At 39.0% G+C, this 22,550-nt stretch overlaps 1 protein-coding gene and 1 long non-coding RNA gene across 2 annotated transcripts in view; both read right to left on the bottom strand.

Annotated features, from left to right (window-relative positions):
• LOC136266290 (transient receptor potential cation channel subfamily A member 1 homolog) overlaps positions 1–22,550 on the bottom strand; it is a 134,334-nt gene that overhangs the window by 87,023 nt on the left and 24,761 nt on the right. Inside the window, exon 7 of the mRNA XM_066061305.1 lies at positions 1,960–2,057. Within this exon, the coding sequence (XP_065917377.1) occupies positions 1,960–2,057 (98 nt within the window). The remainder of the gene's footprint in view (positions 1–1,959; positions 2,058–22,550) is intronic.
• On the bottom strand, positions 16,416–21,277 carry LOC136266293 (uncharacterized). Its single transcript, XR_010706029.1, has 3 exons — positions 20,834–21,277; positions 20,709–20,782; positions 16,416–16,874 (listed from the first exon to the last, which is right to left on the bottom strand). It is a non-coding gene; the product is annotated as an uncharacterized lncRNA (long non-coding RNA).

The raw sequence follows: 22,550 nt of genomic DNA, 5'->3' as shown, positions 1-22,550 counted from the left end.
CTGCAAACAAATCACCTTGTAGAGAGTTCAGCTATAAACAAGTCACCCTGTAAAGAGATCAGCTACAAAGAAACCATCCTGTAGAGAGTTCAACTACAAGCAAGTTACCCTATAGAAAAATCAGCTAGAAACAAATCATCTTGTAGAGAGTTCAGCTACAAACAAATCACTCTGTAGAGAGTTCAGCTACGAAAAGATCACTATGTAGATAGTTCAGCTATAAGAAGTCACCTTGTAGAGAGTTCAGCTACAAAGAAACCACCATGTAGAGAGTTCAGCTGCAAACAAACGACCCTGTATAGAATTCAGCTACAAATAAACCGCCCTGTAGAAAGATCAGCTAGAAGAAGTTACCTTGTAGAGAGTTCAGCTACAAAGAAACCATCATGTAGAAAGTTCGACTACAAACAAGTCACCCTGTAGAGAGATCAGCTAGAAGAAGTTACCTTGTAGAGAGTTCAGCTACAAAGAAACCATCATGTAGAAAGTTCGACTACAAACAAGTCACCCTGTAGAGAGATCAGCTAGAAGAAGTTACCTTGTAGAGAATTCAGCTACAAAGAAGCCATCATGTAGAGAGTTCAGCTACAAACAAGTCACCCTGTGGAAAGATCAGCTAAAAAAAATTAAAAAAAAGTTACCTTGTAGAGAGTTCAGCTACAAAGAAACCATCAAGTTGAAAGTTCAGCTACAAACAAGTCACCCTGTAGAGAGATCAGCTAGAAGAAGTTACCTTGTAGAGAGTTCAGCTACAAAGAAACCATCAAGTTGAAAGTTCAGCTACAAACAAGTCACCCTGTAGAGAGATCAGCTAGAAGAAGTTACCTTGTAGAGAGTTCAGCTACAAAGAAACCATCATGTAGAGAGTTCAGCTACAAACAAATCACCCTGCAGAGAGATCAGCTACAAACAAGTCACCCTGTAGAGATATCAGCTAGATACAAGTTACCTTATAGGGATCAGCTATTAAAAAATCACCCTGTAGAAATATGTGTTGGAAACAAATCACCATGTAGAGAGTTCAGCTAGAAACAAGTCACTCTGAAAAGAGTTCAGCTACAAACAATGGGAGTTTCAGCTACAGTTCAGTTATGTTACAAATGTTTTTAATCAAACAAAAAACTGTACACAACATTTCTTCTTTTGTTCCACAATTCCTGCAGAAAAGAAAAAAAAACAAGTTAGAAGGAAGCACCAAAGCCAGGTAATGGCCGGCTTTGTGGCTTGCAATACAAAAAGAAGTGATATCTAAACCAAAACAGCCAAGCTGTAAAAAAAAAGTGCAGCCCTCAAAAAGGCCAGGATGAAAAAAGATGTGAAATCCAAGGTGGCAGCCAAGAAATGGCTGTGATGGTAGGTCAGTGGCAACATTTTTAATTGCAACAATTCAGGTGAATTTGGTGCCGAATCCTAGTGGAGGAGGCAACGCAAATTCACCTAAATTGTGGTAATTAAATTTTTTTTCCATTAACCTACCATCACAGCCATTTCTTGGTGCCACCTTGGATTTCACATCTTTTTTCATCCTGGCCTTTTTGGGGGCCACACTCTTTTTTTACAGCTTGGCTGTTTTGGTTTAGATAGCATTTACAGGATAAAAAGAATTGAAATATATTTATATAATTATAGAGGTAGTTTCATAGGACTGAACATTGCACAGATGCTCAGTTAATCACACACTGAAGGATAAATTAACAGTTACAGTACCATATTAATAAACAACCAAAGCTTTAACCATAGTCAAGTTGCACTAGGCTGAAAGCATTGGTTAGCCAGTCAGTTAGTTAGTCAGTTGGTTAGTAGAAAATTCAGTAAAATTAAGAAATAAAATTTCATAGAAACTTGTTGGAAGGTTTTTGGGGTCACCCTGATAATAATGGGTTTGGCTATGCCTAACCAATACTGCTATACCGTGATGTACTTTTATTCTTACTTTACAACACATTTACAATTACTTACTCATGATGCCCCCTGTAGCAAGCGATGTGAAGTGGAGTGTCTCCAGAGCCTTTCTTTGCATTTAGCAATTTCTTGGAAATCTTCTTATCCAAAAGCATCTACAAAATAAAAAAACCTTTGAAATCCTTGATCAAGACACACAATAGTCTGTCATGTAGCACAGAAGCTGGCATGCCACACTGTGGGTACATTGACTGGAAGAAAGAAAACATAATTTTAATGCAATTGTAGTTTTGTGATCTCTTATACCATTTAGCAGAAAGTTTTGGCAGGAGAAAATTTTGACGAATTTGGCGAGTATGCATGGAATCACGAAAATTTTACTTGCCATTTTTCTAAACACTGAAAGTGTAGTAGACGCTGTTCTTCATCAGTGAGTGAGTGAATATATTGTTACAGTGGTGAGTGGTTAGACTTCCGCAAGTATCCCATTGAATACAATATGGTTTAGACTAATAGCTCAGGCAGATGGGCAATTCAGTTGCTCTTGCCTCGCCCCGCATGTTCCAGTCTTTATTACTGTACTGACTCAGCGAACTAGCACATGTTGTTGTTGTTATAGCTAGCTATTTACATAAGACTGAGAGTGCGTCAATTCGAATGAGAGGCATTGAACTGTAGTACTTTGTCCGTAGACATCACAAAGCTTCTTTGCCAACAATGTCAAATTAAAATTGCGTGGGCAAAGTAATGTGATGCATTCATCAAAATATTATTTGCCAATTTCTGTCAATGATCAATTTGCTAAAATTTTCTCCTACCAAAATTTTCTGCTATATGGTACAAAAAGAGCAAATTTTACAGTCGGGTTTCCTACCCAGTAGAGAGTGCATATACAAACAAATTTGAAAAAGTATTAGCCATTTCCACAATACAAATGACTAAGGGTTTTTGTTTCACCTTTTGTTCCTCTGCTAGGCATTCTAGCTAATCATAAAATTTTTGACAAAATGGACTTTTTGTATGCTTAGTAGAGATACTATAGAGTACTTATTGACATCTCGGTTAATATTATACAAACGTTATTTGTAGGTTTTAAACTATTGTCTTCAAAGCTCCCTTTACATCTCAATTGAATTAGGAAGCAGTCTAGTAACCCAGACTATCTTGAAATTGTGGTTGCTTTTAGATGAAAGTTACTGAAAGCAACTTTAGGGTCTGTTGAATCTTTGTCATATATGTGAAGCATATTTGCTTGGTGGTGAGCAAATATGCTTCACATAATCAACTACATAGTGCACACTCTCATTCAAGAAGTAAGTAGAAAGATTGGACCTACACATTAAAGGTAAATAAATGAAGTGAGGTGTTACAATAATGCAAAAGTACCTAAGCTGGGGTTGTGGTTTCAAGTATGTCATTGGTTTGCTGACTTTGAAGCTTTTGAGTTGGTAACACAACCATTAGAAAATTGTTGCAAGGCTGAAAATAGTTATACTGTATAGTAAAAAACTAACTTTGGCAAATTTGGTGAATAGCGTTCAATTCGCCAAAGTTTTTTCATCAATTATTTTAGATGATCACATGAGCACAATGAGTAACTAGAACTTGAGATGAAGGTCAGCTCGTACCACCACGCAATAAAGATTGAGCTGATTTTGGAGATCTTGATCTTCCTAGGAATGTGTCCCACAGTTGTAAGCACTCCTTGGGAACCGGCTTCCCATTCGCACATCAGTTAGTTCATCATCTCGTGATGGATTTGGCCAAATACTTTGATATACGTGATAACCTCAGCTACTGGAGTTCACTGAAAAAGCAAATATAGTCACTCTCGGCATTGCAGGAGATAGAGAAGCACGCCTTTGCTAGCACATTGTTAGATCAGTAGCTACAAAGTACTGCTACAAATACAAAAACAACGCTAGCTACCTATACACTTACTACACTACTTAACTGATGAGTTGACACCTTGTCGTTTTATCCTTACGGTAAAAATTTCTCAGTAAAAACTATGGTGAATATTATTTCAATTGCCAAAGTTTTTTCCGCCAATTTTTTCAACAGAAGGGTTTCGTCACATTTTTTACTGCCAAAGTTTTTTACTATATGATAATTCAAGAAACATAACTATAATAAAACTTCATTAACCCTTTCCAGCCCATCAGGGGCCTAAAAGACCCGGTTTTTACACACAATTACATTAACGAATGTAACTTCCGCACATTTCACAGTACGGGGGTGCGATAAAGTTTAATGACTTCTTTGATGGATGGGGAATCAGGGGATATATAGGTTTAAGCGTTTGGATGATGGGGAAAAGGGTAAACAAACCGGTTTTCAACAAGGCGATTCAGTTTTCAAACGCGTATCTCATAATCGAATTTATAACGGCCATAACTTCCGTATACTTACATGCACGGATGCGAAAAACTTACTGTACCCTGAAAAGAAGAGGATCTAACACTACAAGGAGAGTTCTGGTCTTCCATTGGGCTGGTTATTCATTGAAGACCTGGCTAAGGTTAGTACAAGTTCGTTCAGTTTAACAGCCAGCACGCGATTTGGGAGGTACAAGGTTGAATACATCAATACATCAATCACGCGTATTTTTTCACCTGTTAATTTGAGCTGGAAAGGGTTAATAGGGCCACCAATGGGACCCTAAATACACCTGGAAGTGGCCCCATTGATGAGGTTGCCCTAATATTGAAAACCTTATTATCATGGCCATAAAATTATAAGCAACCGGCCTTAATTTGAGGGTTTTCAAAAAACCAACAGCTATACAGCTCAGCAATATTTGAGCCTGAGGAATTCGAACTTTTAGATAGTATGGAATTTAAAGTTCAAGTAGGTCCCTAAATGCATGCCAAACTATCAATTATTAATGAATAGCACAGTTCCACTACGCTTCGTTTTTAGCCACATTCAATCAGATACACAACGTTATATAGATGAAGAACAGTAGAGAAACACCTCTGTAGTAAAAATCCAGCCACTGCTGAAAATACAGACTATTTTCATGATAGTCAGCAGAAAGGAAACTATATGCACTAACACCTGGCACTGTCAGTGGAAAGTGATTGGACACAAAGGTAAGTCCATGGTGCATGCACTATAGGTACTGCAGTTAAGTTGTTCTTGTCTAAAGACATCAGTCAGTCAGTCAGTCAGTCAGTCAGTCAGTCAGTCAGTCAGTCAGTCAGTCAGTCAGTCAGTCAGTCAGTCAGTCAGTCAGTCAGTCAGTCAGTCAGTCAGTCAGTCAGTCAGTCAGTCAGTCAGTCAGTCAGTCAGTCAGTCAGGCAATCAGTAGAAAATTCTGCTGAATAAAATTTGATGGCAATTTATTGAAAGCATTCCAGGTATTACAGAAGACACTTTGGGCATGGTTATACCTAACCAATAATGTCAAGGTGCCATGAAGGCATTTTGTGAGGCTGGTTTTAGGGTGATATTTTTGCCAGAAAAGCTCAAAACTCCATGGTCCCTAATATACAGTACTATCGTACCTAATATACCTAATATACAGTACTATCGTACTGTATGATACTATAGATCATGACTTATATAACAGTCTGCTATATACTCCATATCACAATGGCTAGTACACTCAGATGGGGTCTGTAATCCAAAAAATCAACCTTTGTAATTGATAGTTGGGGCAAGTGTTCAGATGCTAAATTAATTGTATGGTATGTATGCCAGGTGCCATTCTTCCTTTTGATGCGGTATACATGGGTTCACCAACCATAAATGTTGCAAAAAGTAAAAAATTAATTAAGAATTTTTTAAAGTTGGATTAGGGATCAACAAAAAGTTATGAAACAAGTGAATAGCTAAAAGTAGTGAAACAAGAGAGGTGCCTATACCTGCAGATATACTAGTGGACATTTAATCACTAATTCAGTCATGGTTATCAAACGGTATGGTAGTACTGTTTAAGTAGGGATCCCCTCGAAAATTTCGCATGCTTCCCAAAATTTTGCCTTCAAAAATCACATTTTATGCAACGAATAGTACTAGTCCATATAATACATAATGCAGCATTAAATATAACAAAGCACTTACAGGTGGCTGGATATAGAATTTTAAAAAATTGCCAAAGCTTAAACTTTAGTATCACTGACTGCCTCAATGCCTCACTGACCACAGTCGCAAGGCTAGAGGCCAAAGAAGCAGTGCACGGTCCGTGTATTTTCTTGCCAACCGTAGTCCTTATAATCAAAACTTAAAGGTAATAGGCACTTCGCGCGCGCAGCACTCGAAGCACCTATTACCTTTAAGTTTTGATTATTAGGATCACAGTTGGCGGGAAAATACACGGACCGTGCACGGTCACCATTTTACGTCATAATAACATACTAACCAGTGGGATGTGCCTTTTAGCAAGGGGGTGTCACTCCAATAAGCACTGTACTACAATCTGTGACCGCGGTCAAAGCTGGTCAAGATCAATTTTCGATTTTGACCATTGACTTTTATCGAAATTTTGTCTTGACCACTGACCTGATTCTGTTTATTTTCGCTATATTTTCGTACACTACTTACTCGTGAAGCTTTGACCGTGATGGGAAAACAGTTTGACCATTGTTCTTCGGGAAAAATCGGTCTTGTTCATTGACTTTAAGCTTTGACCACGGTTGCAGATCGTAGTACAGTGCATATTGGAGTGACACCCCCTTGTTTTGGGGTTCTGACGAGTGTAGGTTTGTCTTTTCTTTATCTTCAATCAAGCTGCTTGTCTTCTTCATCCAACAAAACCATATTGAGGTAGAGTAAGCGATCTATTGTCGGACACCATCTATAATCGGACACTTTTTCTCAGAAATTACCAGGCCTAATCTTCTGAATTTTGCCACGGATAAACTTCACACTTAACCTAGAAATGTACCAAAATTTGGGCTGGAAAGCTTTTGTGGTTGCTTTGCTACAGCCGATTAAAGTGACTGTCCGAAAACCTCTAATATCAGAAATTTACCTCTTTTATCGGACACCACCCAGCAATCCTCCACTAAAAGATAAAATTCCTCACAACCACCACTGACTGTTAGGGGAATACATGCACTTTCTAAGCAGCCATAGTTTGTTTCATTCCTCCACTCGTAAGCAGAGCTACAACCATTAATATTCGGGTGTGTCGCGACCTCTATAATCGGACAGAGCAGAATTTCATTTCACGCGGTTTTATCACTTCAAAGCTACCTTTTAGGTATAATTAGCCATGAAAATGAAAAGTGTGGTACAAAATCTAATTGGATTTCCAAGGAGTCGTAAAATGTTACCATTTTAGTGATCAGTATGCTACTGTGGGACTCCACAAAATGACTTATGGACTGTTCCGAAGAACTTTTAGCACTGAAATGCATGGGTGTAGCACAAAGGGGAGGGGCTAAAGTCCTTCCACTCCTCCACTTCCAATTATCAAGATATACTCTAATACAGCAGTCAACTACTCTAATAGAGCAGTCATGTGTCCAAACAAACATTTAGATTCAGGTTTTAGTAAAATTCAGTCACCTTTGTCATCAAAATCAATTTCAGAAGACTACTCTTCAACTTTCCTGTTGGAGGTATTCCCCCAGACTCCCTTGATAGAACATGCTTTGCATGGTAAGAATGCTTCTCACTCTCAACCAGCCATGCTACTTAAGCCCTTCATGCACCTAATTAACTTTTGCTATCTGCTCTTACAGCCATGCATGTCACACATGCTTTGCAACACGCTAAACAAAAGGTAGTTTTGTATGAAATAAATAAGTAGCTAGATGCACTCACTGTGATATAGCTATACAGCTGGTAATTAGCTAAAAGATATTACAGATTTTTAAAATGAACCAAAGAAAGGCATGACATTCACACTATATAGATATAGCTGTGACAAGTGTATAATGTAGGTTAAAAGCACACAATTAGCTCCAATCTGGATCGTAATTAATTTAACTGCTGGAATGATTGTTTGCAGAAATGGCAAATATATAGTGATAGTCATCCTTGCTGGTTGTTACTCCAGGACATGAACATGTGATGTCATTCTCTGCATCTCTTATATGTGACCCAATTTCTTGACTGGATGATAGGAGTTCTTAGCAATGTACAAGTTTTGTTTTCCACCTGCAAATTAGCTATATACACATGCATGCATGTCTTTTTAATTAAGTGAAATCATACCTTTCATTGAGCACATTGTATAGTATGTGTGACATGCATGGCTGCAAGGGATATAGCAGAAATAAGGTGCATAAGGGATTTACAAGCTAGAATGGTAGCTGGTTCATACAGTTTGCAGTGTGATATGTATACACTTATCATCATCTAAAGCATGCACTATCAAGAGGGTCTGGGAGCATGCTTCCCCAAAAAAGCTTTGAAAATTAGCCTCCTGAAATTCATTTTGATGTACCAAGGCTGAAATTTTATTCAAAAATGCACCTAAATACTTATTTGAATACATGACTGTTTTATTAGAGTAGCTGACTGCTGTATTAGAGTATATCTTGATAATCGGAAGTGGAGGAGTGGAATGACTTTAGCCCCTCCCCTTTGTGCTACACCCATGCATTTCAGTGCTAAAAGTTCTTTGGAACAGTCCATAAGTCATTTTGTGGAGTCCCACAGTAGCATACTGATCACTAAAATGGTAACATTTTACGACTCCTTGGAAATCCAATTAGATTTTGTACCACACTTTTCATTTTCATGGCTAATTTTACCTAAAAGGTAGCTTTGAAGTGATAAAACCGCGTGAAATGAAATTCTGCTCTGTCCGATTATAGAGGTCACGACACACCCGAATATTAATGGTTGTAGCTCCGCTTACGAGTGGAGGAATGAAACAAACTATGGCTGCTTAGAAAGTACATGTATTCCCCTAACAGTCAGTGGTGGTTGTGAGGAATTTCATCTTTTAGTGGAAGATTGCTGGGTGGTGTCCGATAAAAGAGGTAATCTTCCGATATTAGAGGTTTTCGGACAGTCACTTTAATCGGCTATAGCAAAGCAACCACAAAAGCTTTCCAGCCCAAATTTTGGTACATTACTAGGCTAGGTGTGAAGTTTATCCGTGGTAAAATTCAGAGGATTAGGCCTGGTAGTTTCTGAGAAAAAGTGCTCGATTATAGATGGTGTCCGACAATAGATTGCTTACTCTACTAATTTCCATATCAGCGCTTTCTTTCAGCAGCATATTTAGATGCCACAGAATTATTTCAGAGCTGGATTTCAGAAGCGCTTCAGTCCTTGCGCTACTATAAGAGGTACACTTGCTAGATATCTGCAACTTCACGATTGGGATCTGGTTCGCGATAGGCTTGTGACCACTCCCACCAAATAAAGATCTAGGTGGGCAATAGCAAAAGAGTATGGAGACCCCACCTCCCAACAATCTAGCTATTTACTTAACAGTAAACAAGATCACCTCACTCCTTATTGGTCTAACTAGTTGCACACCCCTTGGCTGACTCGAGATCAAGACACACGATAGTGTGTCGTGCGGCCCAAGAAGCCGGCGTGCCACACCGTGGGTATATTGACAGGAAGAAAGAAAACTCATTTTCACACCTTTGTATCTCGGTGATACCTTATCCGATTGGCACCAAATTTGCTGCAGAGTTGCCCGTAAGCTAGGGGAGTCCACATTCCAAATTTGAAGGAATCGCTCACGCCATTTCCGAGTTACGAGCAGCCAAAGTTTCGATTTTTTTTTAAAAGAAAATAAGATTAGAACATACAAATAAACAGTTAAACAATTAAATCAAAAACTGAGTCTCTGATTGCACCAAGGCCACAGGAGCACTTTTGATGCAATGACCTTGTGAAGATTGTGCTCCTCTAATGCACTGGATTGCTGAACGCAGCAAACAAAATGACAATCTACATCTAATCCATCCTAGTACTGTGGCATAAGGGTCATTCCATTTGTCAGACAATAAACTCGCCAATAGCTTGTAAAATACACTGGCTTCATGGCCCATTCCCCCGGAAGCAGAGAACACTAGAGGGGTAAAAGAACTGTGTTCCACTTCACGGATTCGCAACTCATAAGCTCTCTTCTTTGTTATTTTGTGTTTCCTGTAACATGACTGAAGGGTGGTTCCACTGTTGGATGGTGCAAGTGGGTTAAAAACTCTGACGTCCGTATAACATTTTTCATAACCACCACCCCAAAATCCATTCATGGCAATTATAATGTCCAAGCGTGCGCCATCCTGAGTGTTGGCAGTCTTCTGTTCAAACCTTTCATCACTTAGAGGCTGCAGATGAGGCTCAACCTCCACATCATGGCACACTTCAGATAATAATTCAGCTGTGATATCCCTCACTTTGTTGTGACGTATTGAAGGGAATCTACCCTTTGGACAAGATAGGGCATGATCAACAGAAAAGTTGGTACCACATGCACAGTGGGAAGGTGTACAAGAGGGCATCCAGCCATACCTCAAAGCAAGGGCATCTTGAAAGGCAGTCTTGTGTAGGGAGAAACCATGTTCCTGCACAGGTAAGACAGTAAGCCAGCTAGAAGCAACCTTTTCCTGTGCTAAAGTAACAGCCCTCTGAAGAGTGGGGGTAAGCTTAGAGAACAGTTCCTTAGAAAGAGTGGACAAATTGATAGTCTTGGATTGTTTAATTTCAAACTTACGGGAGTACAGACTACAACGAGTATCGGCAGTATAGCCAAAATTCTGTGATAAATGAGTGAACGTAAAGGTGCTGTGACATATATTGAAGCAGAAAACTCAATAGATGATAAAGAATCAGGTGCAACAATGCCTAGACCACCAAATCTAGTTGGAAGGGCAAAGAGTGAACATTGAAGAGCACCAGGAGGGTCAAGGGCAGTCAAGGCTGGAATAAACTTTGTCAATAAGGCTTTCTCGAGTGATTGAAAACTAGAAGATGTATCAGGGACTGTACGTGTTACATACAGCCAACGGCTAAATAGTCCATGAGTAAAACATGTATAAGCAGCATGAGGTTGGGAGATAGCGATGGAGGAGAGTGTATTAACTTCGGAAACCCACTGGCTAACAGGGGCGTACCTACCATGTAGGCAGGTGAGGCAGCTGCCTCACCAAATATTAGTAATTGAAGTGAGAAGTTAGTAGTGGACTTTTTGATACTTGAAACTTAATGTTACAACAATTTATATGTTATTTAGTGCAACTTACCATGGAAATTAGTACGAATCCATCCGTAGCAGATTACCCTCGCTACTGCTTCGTTACAAACAACAGTTGGCACTTATTAGAATTTTTTGAATGGTTAAGTGATTCTTTTTTGTTGCTAAAAATGGATGATCAGAGTGAGGACCACATTGAGTCACAATCATAGGCGTAGCAATCGGGGGGCGATTTTATGATTATAAATTCAAAAAAGATCGAGATACTCTAATAGAGCAGTCAGTTACTCTAATAAAGCAGTCACAGTGTTCAGAGAAGCAGTCAGGGCCGGAGGAGGGGAAATTGAGTTGGTCAGGCCATTGACTATAATGTTGAAATTGCTACTATATACATGCCAATGAGAGAGGAGCTGTTGCAAAGCACACTCTGCAAACTGCAAAGCTCAAGCATTCTAGGGGGGTCTGGGGGCATGCCCCCACAGGACATTTTTGAAAATTAGACACTCAGATATGCAATTTTAGTGATATTTCACTGCTAGCTAGCTATATAAATATGCTCAAGCCTATCTGTTGTTCTTCAGACTTTCTATACTATGTATAATTGTAGACCAGACATACAGGGGACACAGCACGAAACTTGCTGTATGGCTCATTTAGTTATAGCTAGCAATTAGAAGTTCAAGGGGGTCTGGGGGTGCAACCCCCAGGAGCTGCAGAATTTTTGCAATTTAAAGGCTTGAAAATGCCTTAAAATTTAAAATTGATCCTAAATTTTAAAGTAAAACTAGCTAGCAACTTGCACCAAATTTCACAGGGAACCCATGCAGCATGGCCCCCTTTAGCTAGGGTATAATTACTATACAGTGAATTCACACAGCTACAATAAAAAGCTACACAGCTACAAAAATACAGTATACTACTATACTGGTTTGTATGAAGTGAACGGATCATCACGTAAATATACTGGTGGACAGTCACGAGACCAATCAGTATTTGAAAATGGCGCGATGTGGGTGAGACTGAGAGTTTGCTCAGTGTCTCGACAGGACGAGTGGGTAGTTGAAGAGGAGTGATTTCTACTCAACATATCTCATCCAGATGGCAACCATGTAATGTATGGGTGTACAGCTTCTTGCCGCGGAATGAGTCATCTGGTTTGTCACTGCCAGCCCTTCACCCAGTAAAAGAAGCCAAGAGAGACAAACCAAGGAATGCTAATGATTATTTTATGAAGATTGAATTGTGATAAGTGTGCTGGTTTAGAATCAAAGAAGGCACCTGCCTTACACGTGATAAATGCCAACTATCAGCACACGTGATACTGTACGTAGAACCCACAATCATTTCTGTACAAAATGATACGAATGCTATACTGTACTGTAAGGTAATTGGAGGTACTATACGTGTAGTTCTATGCTTTAGTTAGGCTGAGAAACTAGGTAACTACTCATGTCATGCATTTTCAATAACGTCTGTAAAATGTACGTAGCTACATGTAGATGTGATCATCCAAAGATTACATGAGAGTAATGTAGTTCGAGCTGGTCAGCTAGTTAGTTCAACTCCAGATTATTGGTCCGGCTCAGGCCTAACCAACCGGACCGTCTCCTCCGGCCTTGGCAGTGTAGCAAACTATGAAGTTGTGAATAAAGATTTTTATGTGCTTTATCAGTGATACATTATTTAGCAGAGGTCAGCCATTCTTAGTAGGTTTTGACCTTTTTTTTGCTCTTCAACACTAAACTAGAGCCCCACTAGCTATCTAAAAATATCCTGCTATGCCTATGCTCACAACAACCAAAAAAGAAGCACCAAAAGACCATTCTACATTTATGGGGTGAGTTTAGTTAATTCTAGGTATTAACTTTATTATAATCAATTCCAAAGTATTCCATTATCAGCACACTGGCAATGCTAGTTTGCATATAATAGGCTAGTAATAACTAACTAATCTAGAGAATAGCTAGTTTATGCTTGTAGGGTCTGAGTTGACACCTGAGCTTGAACCAAGTGCTTCTTTGACAGTTCAAAACTCCAAGGGGGTTACAGAAGGTATATGAGCTATTGTACATAATAATTGTATTAATTTTCATTGTATTAATTTTCCAGTGCACATTCTTTGCAATAATTATTACCATAGTATGACTAAAATTGCCTCAAACTTGAAACACCTAATTTTTAAAAATTTTCTGGGGGGGGCATGCCCCCAGACCCCCCTAGAAAGCGAAATGCTTTGCATTTCACAGAGTGTGCTTTGCACACTGTGTGGTCACTTCTATCACTTCTACTACCCTTGGCAAAATCCTACATCTGCCCCTGGAGTCTGCCTCACCTATTTTAAATTTCTGGTTACGTCCCTGGCTAATATTATCAAAAGTAAATCTATCCACATACTCAGAGGTGCCAACTGGAGCACCAAGGTGAGGTCTGCCATCAGATGTAACATTTGCAGCTGAGTCATGAAACAGTTCCTTACCAATAGAGCAAAACTAAGTCTTAGTAACAAGCCATGTCTTCTTTGCATTAGGGAAGTAACCAAAGCTAGGGTACAGTGAGGAAACTTGGTCCCACCACATACGAAGAGCAGAAATTTTACCACAGGCAGCAGCATCATCTGCATACCACACCTGAGTGACCGGTGCAGTGAGTTTCTCAATCAAAGGTACAGTGGCTAGAGCATAAAATGGTATTGCAAGCGGGTCACCTTGAGTTGTCCCTTCCTCAGAGTAGAGAACATCACCATCAACAAAGAGGCAAGCAGGGTGTAGGTAAGTATTTAATAAAATGGTGGAAAATGATGGACAGAGACGCTGGATGTTGTACAAAGCCACGGCTCTGTTAAGAGAGTTGAAAGCATTAGTAGCATCAATTAGTAGCATGCCCTCAGTATCATCATCATTAAAAGCTTCCCTCGTAGCATGAACAGCAGCTTCCCCTCCTGATGGTTGTCCTGCACACAGTTGCAAAGAGCCAGCAGCAAACTGAACATCTTCACCAATCACACACAAAACAGCTTTAGCAATAATACGTCTAACTGTTTCACCAATGCCAATAGGTCGGACACCTGGTCTCTTGTCTAAAGCTATCAGCCGACAAGCCATCAGGAGGGAAATCATCACAGGATCAACAAACATGGTACTCAAACGACGGGCTAATAAAGCAATGGAAGAACAAAGTTCATCCGAAGCAGAGTGGAAGGAGGAACACAGTCTTCGCCAACTGTGAGCATCAATTCCAGAAGGTCCAGCAGCACCTGAAGTTCGTAAGGCAGCAGCTTTTATAGCTGGACCATCCAATGCATCAAAGATAACAGGATGCACAGGATTTGTAGTAACACTGTCAGGTAGTAAAGCTTCATAATGTAATGGGGCAACAGCAGGATGTTTTGACTTGAGAATATCATATACTTTACCAGATCCAGGTATGGTATCACCTAAACGCAGAACTCCTCCTCTCCCAGGTTCAGAAGCTAACAGCTGCAGTCTTACCTGAGAACATCAATTTAGCAAAGGACTGTGATAATGAATTATTACTAGAAGCATGATTGCTGGTCTTAAGACGATTTTGAATAGCTCTGCCTTCTAGAATCAGCTCATTCAGATTGCCATCACTCCACAAAAGCATTAGTCGTTCAAGACAAGATATGTGGTCTTTTGATTTTGAAGTATATGTTGGCTTCTGAGTCACTAAGGTGCAAAATGTGAAAGTAGCTTTCAAAGCAATGGACTCCAAACTGGATCCCTCCCCAGCTGAACGAAAGAGTCTGGCCAGCTCCAGCACAAATTTCTTACCAACGTTTCCAGAAGGTATTTTAAAACTGTTGTTTCTCCGGATAACAACTTCACTATAACTTGCTTCAAGCGAATGACAGAAAGTGTCTGAGTCAACAGATCCCCAGTTAAATACAGAACTAGATGAAGGCTCAAAGTCCGGTAGGGAACAGCGTTGGTCTTGAGTAGAACTATCAATGTTATCAGATATTGAAATAGGTAGCGAAGAAATGTCAGTCGACTTGATATCAATAGCATTATTTAAATCCGCTGGTAGTGACGCTTGAGTCGTATTGGCTAAAGCACTAGCAGTAGAAGGTGGAAAGTTGGGCTGAGAATTTGCGCCAGTTTGCAATTAAGCACTTGGAGGGTACGGCACAGCAATAAACCAGCAACAAAGTTTACCTGAGCAATCCACGAAAGAGTCCAAGTTTCAGGAGAGGGGTTGATCTTGATAGCGGATGATATTCTTCCAGTTTTAGCAGAGGCTTTACCTGCTTCACGCTGAAACTCACAGGGTGTCAGGGTTCGAGAGCCAAACTCGATGCAATGGCTAGACCCACAAGATAAGTCTCTGGTAAGCAACTTCTCTTGCAAAGTTCCACAGACTATATCCACTGTCAAGGCCGAGTTCGAGGTAGTTTCTGTAGCCATGAATGTTACCATGAAGAAGAGTTTCTTGGAGCTACGAACATGTTCAAACACATTGCTCCTAGATTTTTTATCTGTGTTTTCGCACACTTGCACAAATTGCTATAAAACTCAAGTTCGTACTCCGATCTCCTTGAAATTTGGCACACAGAAAGGCAGTCCAAAGGCGAATTCTAGTATCAAATTTGATGCAAATCCGATGAACGGTGAAGGATTTATGATCAATTATTCGCGTACAACAAGGTCGATTTGTTGTCACGCCTACAGGGTAAACCGCTTCATGGAATGAGTTGAAAATCGTTTTGTGGATAGATCAACCATTGTAGAAGTGCCTTTTGGTGGTTTGAAAGCAATCGAAATAAAGACCATGGAGATATGACATGAAACCGAAGGTGTGTAACAATTGCGCGATCGAGATTCGTGAATAAAAATACCAATAATTTTCACGCCTACCAGGCAAAACACTTAGAGCAGTGAGCTGGAAAAGGGTATATAACTGGAATAGTCACCGTAGAAAGTCCTTGCAGCAGTAGAGAACAATCGGATTACAAACCACTGAGTTATGATTCGAAAGCCAACTCCGTGTAGCAAATGCGAGATCGAGATACTCTAATAGAACAGTCACCCTAATAGAGCATTCAGCTAATTTATGACTTACTCAATTATAGATTTTTATTACATTGCAAGCTATGCTGTAGGGAGCAACCAGTTAATACTGTAGACAGTCAAGCTACAAGCAAGTCATCCTGTAGAGAGATCAGCTAGAAGAAGTTACCTTGTTTTATTATTATTATTATTATTATTATTACTAGGACCGGGTCACACATAACCAAGTAAATTTGTTAGCGTATTAAACAACCTGTGGCTGCTTTGTCTAACTGTGATGCATAATAAGTACAGTAGGACCTCCATTATCCAAATACCTGTGTGCCAGTTTAAACATATACAGAGTTCCGTTCAACTACTCTAATGGAACATACACTTACTCTAATAGAACGTTCACCTAATGAAGAAATATTCTAATAGAGCAGTCACTAATAAAGAATGAATAATCACGGTTTGGATAGTCAAGGTCCTATTGCATCAGCTGCTTGTGTCACAATTGATGGTGGCCTCTCTACCTTGTCCCCATAGCCCTGATTATGCCACAATAATGTAGATGTAGTGTCAGTTTGCAACACCATAAGAGCAACTTTTAGCTTGCAAGTAGGGAAGATTTTTTTCAAGACCAAAAAACATAAAGAAAACCACCCACTTAACGACCTAACATTAATCAACATTTATTTAAGTGGAATTCTGATGCTATACACTAAAAATGTGGTATGATAACAACATAAAAGCACGTAACAGTTGACAGTATACAAAAGTAATTTTTCAAGTGTATATCTTTATCCATTAATAGTAACTTGAGACAGGTATTCCATTTATTTATCTTACTACAAAACAAGAATACACGAAACTGCTTATTCCCACATTTGATATCCAACAAATACAGTTACATGTATAGTATAGGGAACCTCTCAGGGACATATTATTCTGAATAAAAAAAAGTCTGACTGACTGATGAAATTACTCAGCTACTGTACAAGAATGAGTAACACAACTTAAACAACACTACATCATTTTTGCCAATGAATTTTATTCTGGCTAGGAATGGATAGAAGTAGGGCTATTCAAGGGCTGTTTCAAGCTACCATTTTGCATAAACAAAGTAACTGTGTTATTCCACATGATCATTAATCACAGGGTAATACAGTGTTATCCGACCCCCTTGGGACCAAGACATGGTCAGATAATCAAACCCCATACATTTATATACTGAGCTCAAATACTCTAATAGAACATACATCATAAACAAAAGAGAGTTCAATTCTGCTGTTTGGATAACCAAGTGTTCAGATAATCAAGGGAGCTAGCACTGTACGTCATTTCACCACAGGAAGAAAACTGATATACCATTTTACCCTGTAACAGATGTAACAGTAAACTAACGGGTGGGACACTACGTATATAGTGTAGTTTACCCCAAGATTTACTTCAGAGTAAACTAATGTTTATTTGTTGGTCTAAGTTTTACATCAGAGTAAATAACAGTTACTAGTAATTGGTTTACTCTGAATTAATCACAAGCGGAGCTTATAATAAGAATTCCCTGTTCCCTGTACCATTAGAAAAAGACTATTGATACCACACAATCATCACCACCCACTACACCACATGCACATATGCACGCAGACACACACAGAGTAGAAGAGTAGATATTCTGTTAAATGTTTTTTTCAAATTCTGTAGCAACTTGTTGGAAACATGTTGGGTCAATCTGAAGGCTTGTTTTGGCTTAGTTTTACCTAGCCAATACTGCCACATCATCGTTTGGGAAAAGTGAGGATGGTTTTTGGATGGGCCACACCCATGCCTTTGTGGTTCCTACTATACAGTACGATAACAGTACTATCATACTATACAATAAGTGAACTGACAATCATTTCTCCAGTGTACACACCTTCTCATTGCTGCTAATTCCAATGCACCTAAAATTCTGAAGAACTGATAGACTTTAGGGCCTAGCTATATAAATACTAAAACTTGGTAATACACGGAAGGCACACCTTAGTGTGCTTCCTAGTAGGCCATGCACCCCACCCCTATCCCTAAGACAATTTTGGAAAATTAGACCATTGGGGTTGAATCTGAGGGTGATTTCAGCAGTTTACTGTATACAGTACTTATTTTACTGTTGTATAAGAGTGACTGTTCTATTAGGGAAACTTTACAGAAAAGCAGGAAACATACTATCCAGAATTTTTTTAACAACAGACCCAACATGAGGCTGACTATTAGCAAGTAGCAACTACTTCTGTCTCCCTGCTGTATTAGAGTGACTGTTCTGTTGAATGTAAAAGAAACCACACATGCTGCAATTCAGTAATCATCGAATATTTAGTTGTTAAAACAAATACTACATTTGACCGGTTATAGCTGAGGCTACTACAACTTTCAGCAAAGAAAACCCTGTGGTTACTTTGGGCTTTTGTGGCAGCAGCTCATGGTGTCTTTATGGATTCACAAGTGACTGGCCTTGTTCAATCATCCTTCAATGGTATTACTCATTTAAACTTTTCTCAAAAACGTCATTTCCTGGCTTAAACAACTCTTTTGCCTGGTTTCTGCTCCAAACATGTCTTAACAACACTTGTACCAACATATTCAGATACAAGATGTGACTCTTATCCGAGGGCAACTCTTAGGACAATAATTCTAGGCTGTAGAGTGGCCACTATCTGGGGGCAGCTATTGTAAGAGCCGCGGCTATTAACCAGTCAAATATGATGAAGGTACAGTGGACCCTTGGTTATCTGAAACCCGATGTGTCTCAGACATTGGTAAAAGTGTTCAGATAAATTAATTGTTTGTAAAACTGAAGTCTATACATTTATATCCAGAGCTCTGTTGAAAAACTCTAATATACATACATTTGTACTCAAAACACTCTAATAAAGTAGTCGTTACCAATTTTGGATAAACGAGGATACGGATGAATGAGGGTTGGATAATTGAGGGTCTAGCGTACTTAACTATTATACAAGAATAAATAACACAGCTCAAATAACCAGTAGTGGGTTGGACAGTTTACATTTGGAATAAGTTATGTAACATGTGGCGTGGTCCAAACTCTGATCAGAGAATAGAGGAAGTTACTTGAGACATTAGCACCCATCTAGCAATGTGGATACTACTTAGTGATAGTTCAAATGGTGTGGTCAACTTGTTCAATCAACAATTGTTTCTTTGTTTCTAGTCTAGTGGCAGGACATATTTATCATGTGTAATTCAATACAGAGCATTAAATACACCTCGTGCTTTCAAGTTTCTTCCTATAGTCAGGTATAAACTATATAAAGACACATTCAGATGTATATATGGGTTAAGCAGGCCAATAGCTAGTTAGGGTTCTCAAGGTTATATTAGTCATTTTGCATACAGTAGTGTTACATAATGCATACACTATTCTTTGAAATGTTGTATTGAGGTCCATATGAAGATGGGCATGTGTATGTGTGTTTCATGGCTGAATATGACTTGCCCACCCAGTGTCCAGACATGGCAAAGTCTGGCTATGCCATTGCACAACGGTGTTGAAATGAAAAACAAATGTTAATTTTTTTTAGAATCAGATGTCAACAAATTCTTTAGAGTGGATTGTATTCTCATAGAACATTCATCAATTTAGAGTCTAACTTATGAGTACCTGAAAAAGAAACACCAACAGTTTGGCCTAGAAATTTAGCACGGTTAACGTTACAGATGTTAATAGCGTTTCTATCTAGTCTGCCCCTCTGCATAGAGAGAGGGTCTGGTCACTTTAGAGGTGTCATTAAACAGTGATGTCACAATAATGTCAGCAGGGGCATATGGAGGGGAGTTTCCAGGGGTTTCAGGAAACCCCTTTGGATTTTACACTGTACTTGAAACATTAAGAAATTGAAACTTCAGGGTTCCAGAATCTGGAATCTGTCATGGAACAGGACACATTTTAAACCTTTATCTTAGTTAAATAATGGTTTTTCACATGATAGCAACACTTATAGCATTGTTCTTAATTATGATTTTGGTGAAAAGATCGAGATACTCTAATAAAGCAGTCAGACAATATAAACTATTCTAATATAACAGTCACTTAGCTGTAGTCGAAACCCCTTTTTCAAAATTCCTGTGTACACCCCTGATGGCAGCAAGGATGGCACATCCAACAACCACATAAAGTGAGTAGTTCTCGAAAACATCAGCAAACAACTACTACCCAAAGAAAACCAAAGATTCTTTCTGTATGGATTAACATAACTAAGATTTCTTTCCATATGGATTAGGCAGCATTACCAGTTTTAAGTGTTACACACAAATTTTGAATGTCAGAGTGACCAGACCCTTACTCTATAGAAAGGCAGACTAGTTTCTACAGTCAATAAAACTGTGTGCAGTACACAATGTGATGACCAATAAAATGAAGGGGTAAATATGTTGAAATTCATTACAGACTTTTTCTGTCTTCAACGTTAGAGATACAGTCAAAAGTGCGAATCAACTTACTGGAAATAAAAAAAAGGTTATATCATTGGAAAATCACTTTTCACATTATGTAGTGAAGCAAGGAACAAACAAATAAGCTGCTCTATCAAGATATCTTTTTACTTTTAATATATTGCTCTACTTAAATATCCAATATGCTTGACATTCCTCTTATATGTTCTCTTGGACCCTTTCCTACTCACCTTACAACACTTTTTCAGCTGTAAACCTTCTTGCGTCGTTTCTCCCTGCTCCTTCAGTCGCCGTCCTACAGTAACTGGACGAGTAAAATTACACTTGGTTTTAACTGGCCGAGTTCCTTACGCACGTGACACGCCCACTAAATCTCGATGTGTGGTATTCTGTTCATCCATTAACTTACAATTCATTTAACTCGAAGTGCCTTCTCACTGAGCTTCTCAAATCATAGATATACTATCTATGATTTATACTATACTACAATACAATATACTATCTATGCTCAAATGCAAGTAGTATCTAATGCCAGGTTAAACGCGCAGCGCATATCAATTAGTCGGTTGCTACAAGCTACAACCCGTTTTTCAAACCGGTTGTACGAGTTCGTTGCTAGGGACTCTTACCGCAAAGTTATTTTGTTTATTTATTGGACAGCGTTATTTGGAATAGTAAACTTCGTAATTACGGCAAGTAGAGATGAATCCATTTTTAGTTTTTCCCTTCGTGTATTACTTATTTCATTACCGGTGAGTGCGTATTTTTATGTGCAGTGGTTTAGCCGTACATTATTTAATTATTTATGACGTATTTTGACGAAAAAAATTATTATTCTTATTACTTGGTTATGTAATTATTATTAGCGCTTTACAGTGACCAGCACTGAAGGTCTGACAGCAACATGTGCTACAGCCTTAGGATTACCTAACCTATTTTCAAGGACTTAGACCTAGTGACTTGACTTACTGAAGTAAGGAAAAAATCCCTCCAATTCCAGGATTCGAACTGCAGGTCACCCAATGTATAGTCGGGGCCACACTCAGTCTTCCTCCAGGAGGGATGGATTTCTTCCATCAACCTAAAGTATTTATTATTAGCGCTTTACAGTGACCAGCACTGAAGGTCTGACAGCAACATGTGTTGCAGCCTTAGGATTACCTAACCTAATTCAAGGACTTAGAGAGTTCAGCTACAAACAAATCACCTGTAGATAGTTCAGCTACAAACAAGTCACCATGTAGAGAGATCAGCTAGAAGAAGTTACTTTGTAGAGAGTTCAGCTACAAAGAAACCATCGTGTAGAGTTCAGCTGCAAACAAATTACCCTGTAGAGAGATCAGCTAGAAGAAGTTATCTTGTAGAGAGTTCGGCTACAAAGAAACCATCATGTAGAGGGTTCAGCTGCAAACAAATTACCCTGTAGAGAGATAAGCTAGAAGAAGTTACTTTGTAGAGAGTTCCGCTACAAAGAAACCATCATGTAGAGAGTTCAGCTGCAAACAAATTACCCTGTAGAGAGATCAGCTAGAAGAAGTTACAGTGTGGAGAGTTCAGCTACAAAGAAACTGCCAAGTAGAGAGTTCAGCTGCAAACAAATCACCCTGTAGAGAATTTACTGATAAAATTAGATATAGTTAAAGTATTTAAAATCTTCTTCATCTTTTTTTTCTTCCTGTGGTAAAGAAAAGATAGGTTAAAAAAGCCCCAAAGCCACCTATACAAATACAAAAAGAAGTGAAATCTAATCCAAAACAGCCAAGCTGTAAAAAAAGAATGCAGCCCTCAAAAAGGCTATGGTGAAATCCAAGGTGGTGGCCAAAGAATGGCTGTGATGGTAGGTTAATGGTAAAAATTTTAATAACAACAATTCAGGTGAATTTTGTGCCAAGACCAAGCGGCACCAAATTCACCTAAATTGTCGTTATTAAAATTTTTACCATTAACCTACCATCACAACCATTCTTTGGCCACCACCTTGGATTTCACCATAGCCTTTTTGAGGGCCGCATTCTTTTATTACAGCTTGGCTGTTTTGGATTAGATTTCACTTCTTTTTGTAAACGGCACCA

Source organism: Dysidea avara, chromosome 9 (assembly GCF_963678975.1).
Source record: "Dysidea avara chromosome 9, odDysAvar1.4, whole genome shotgun sequence".
Classification (NCBI taxonomy): Eukaryota; Metazoa; Porifera; class Demospongiae; order Dictyoceratida; family Dysideidae; genus Dysidea; species Dysidea avara.
This window is presented reverse-complemented; position numbering and strand designations above follow the sequence as displayed.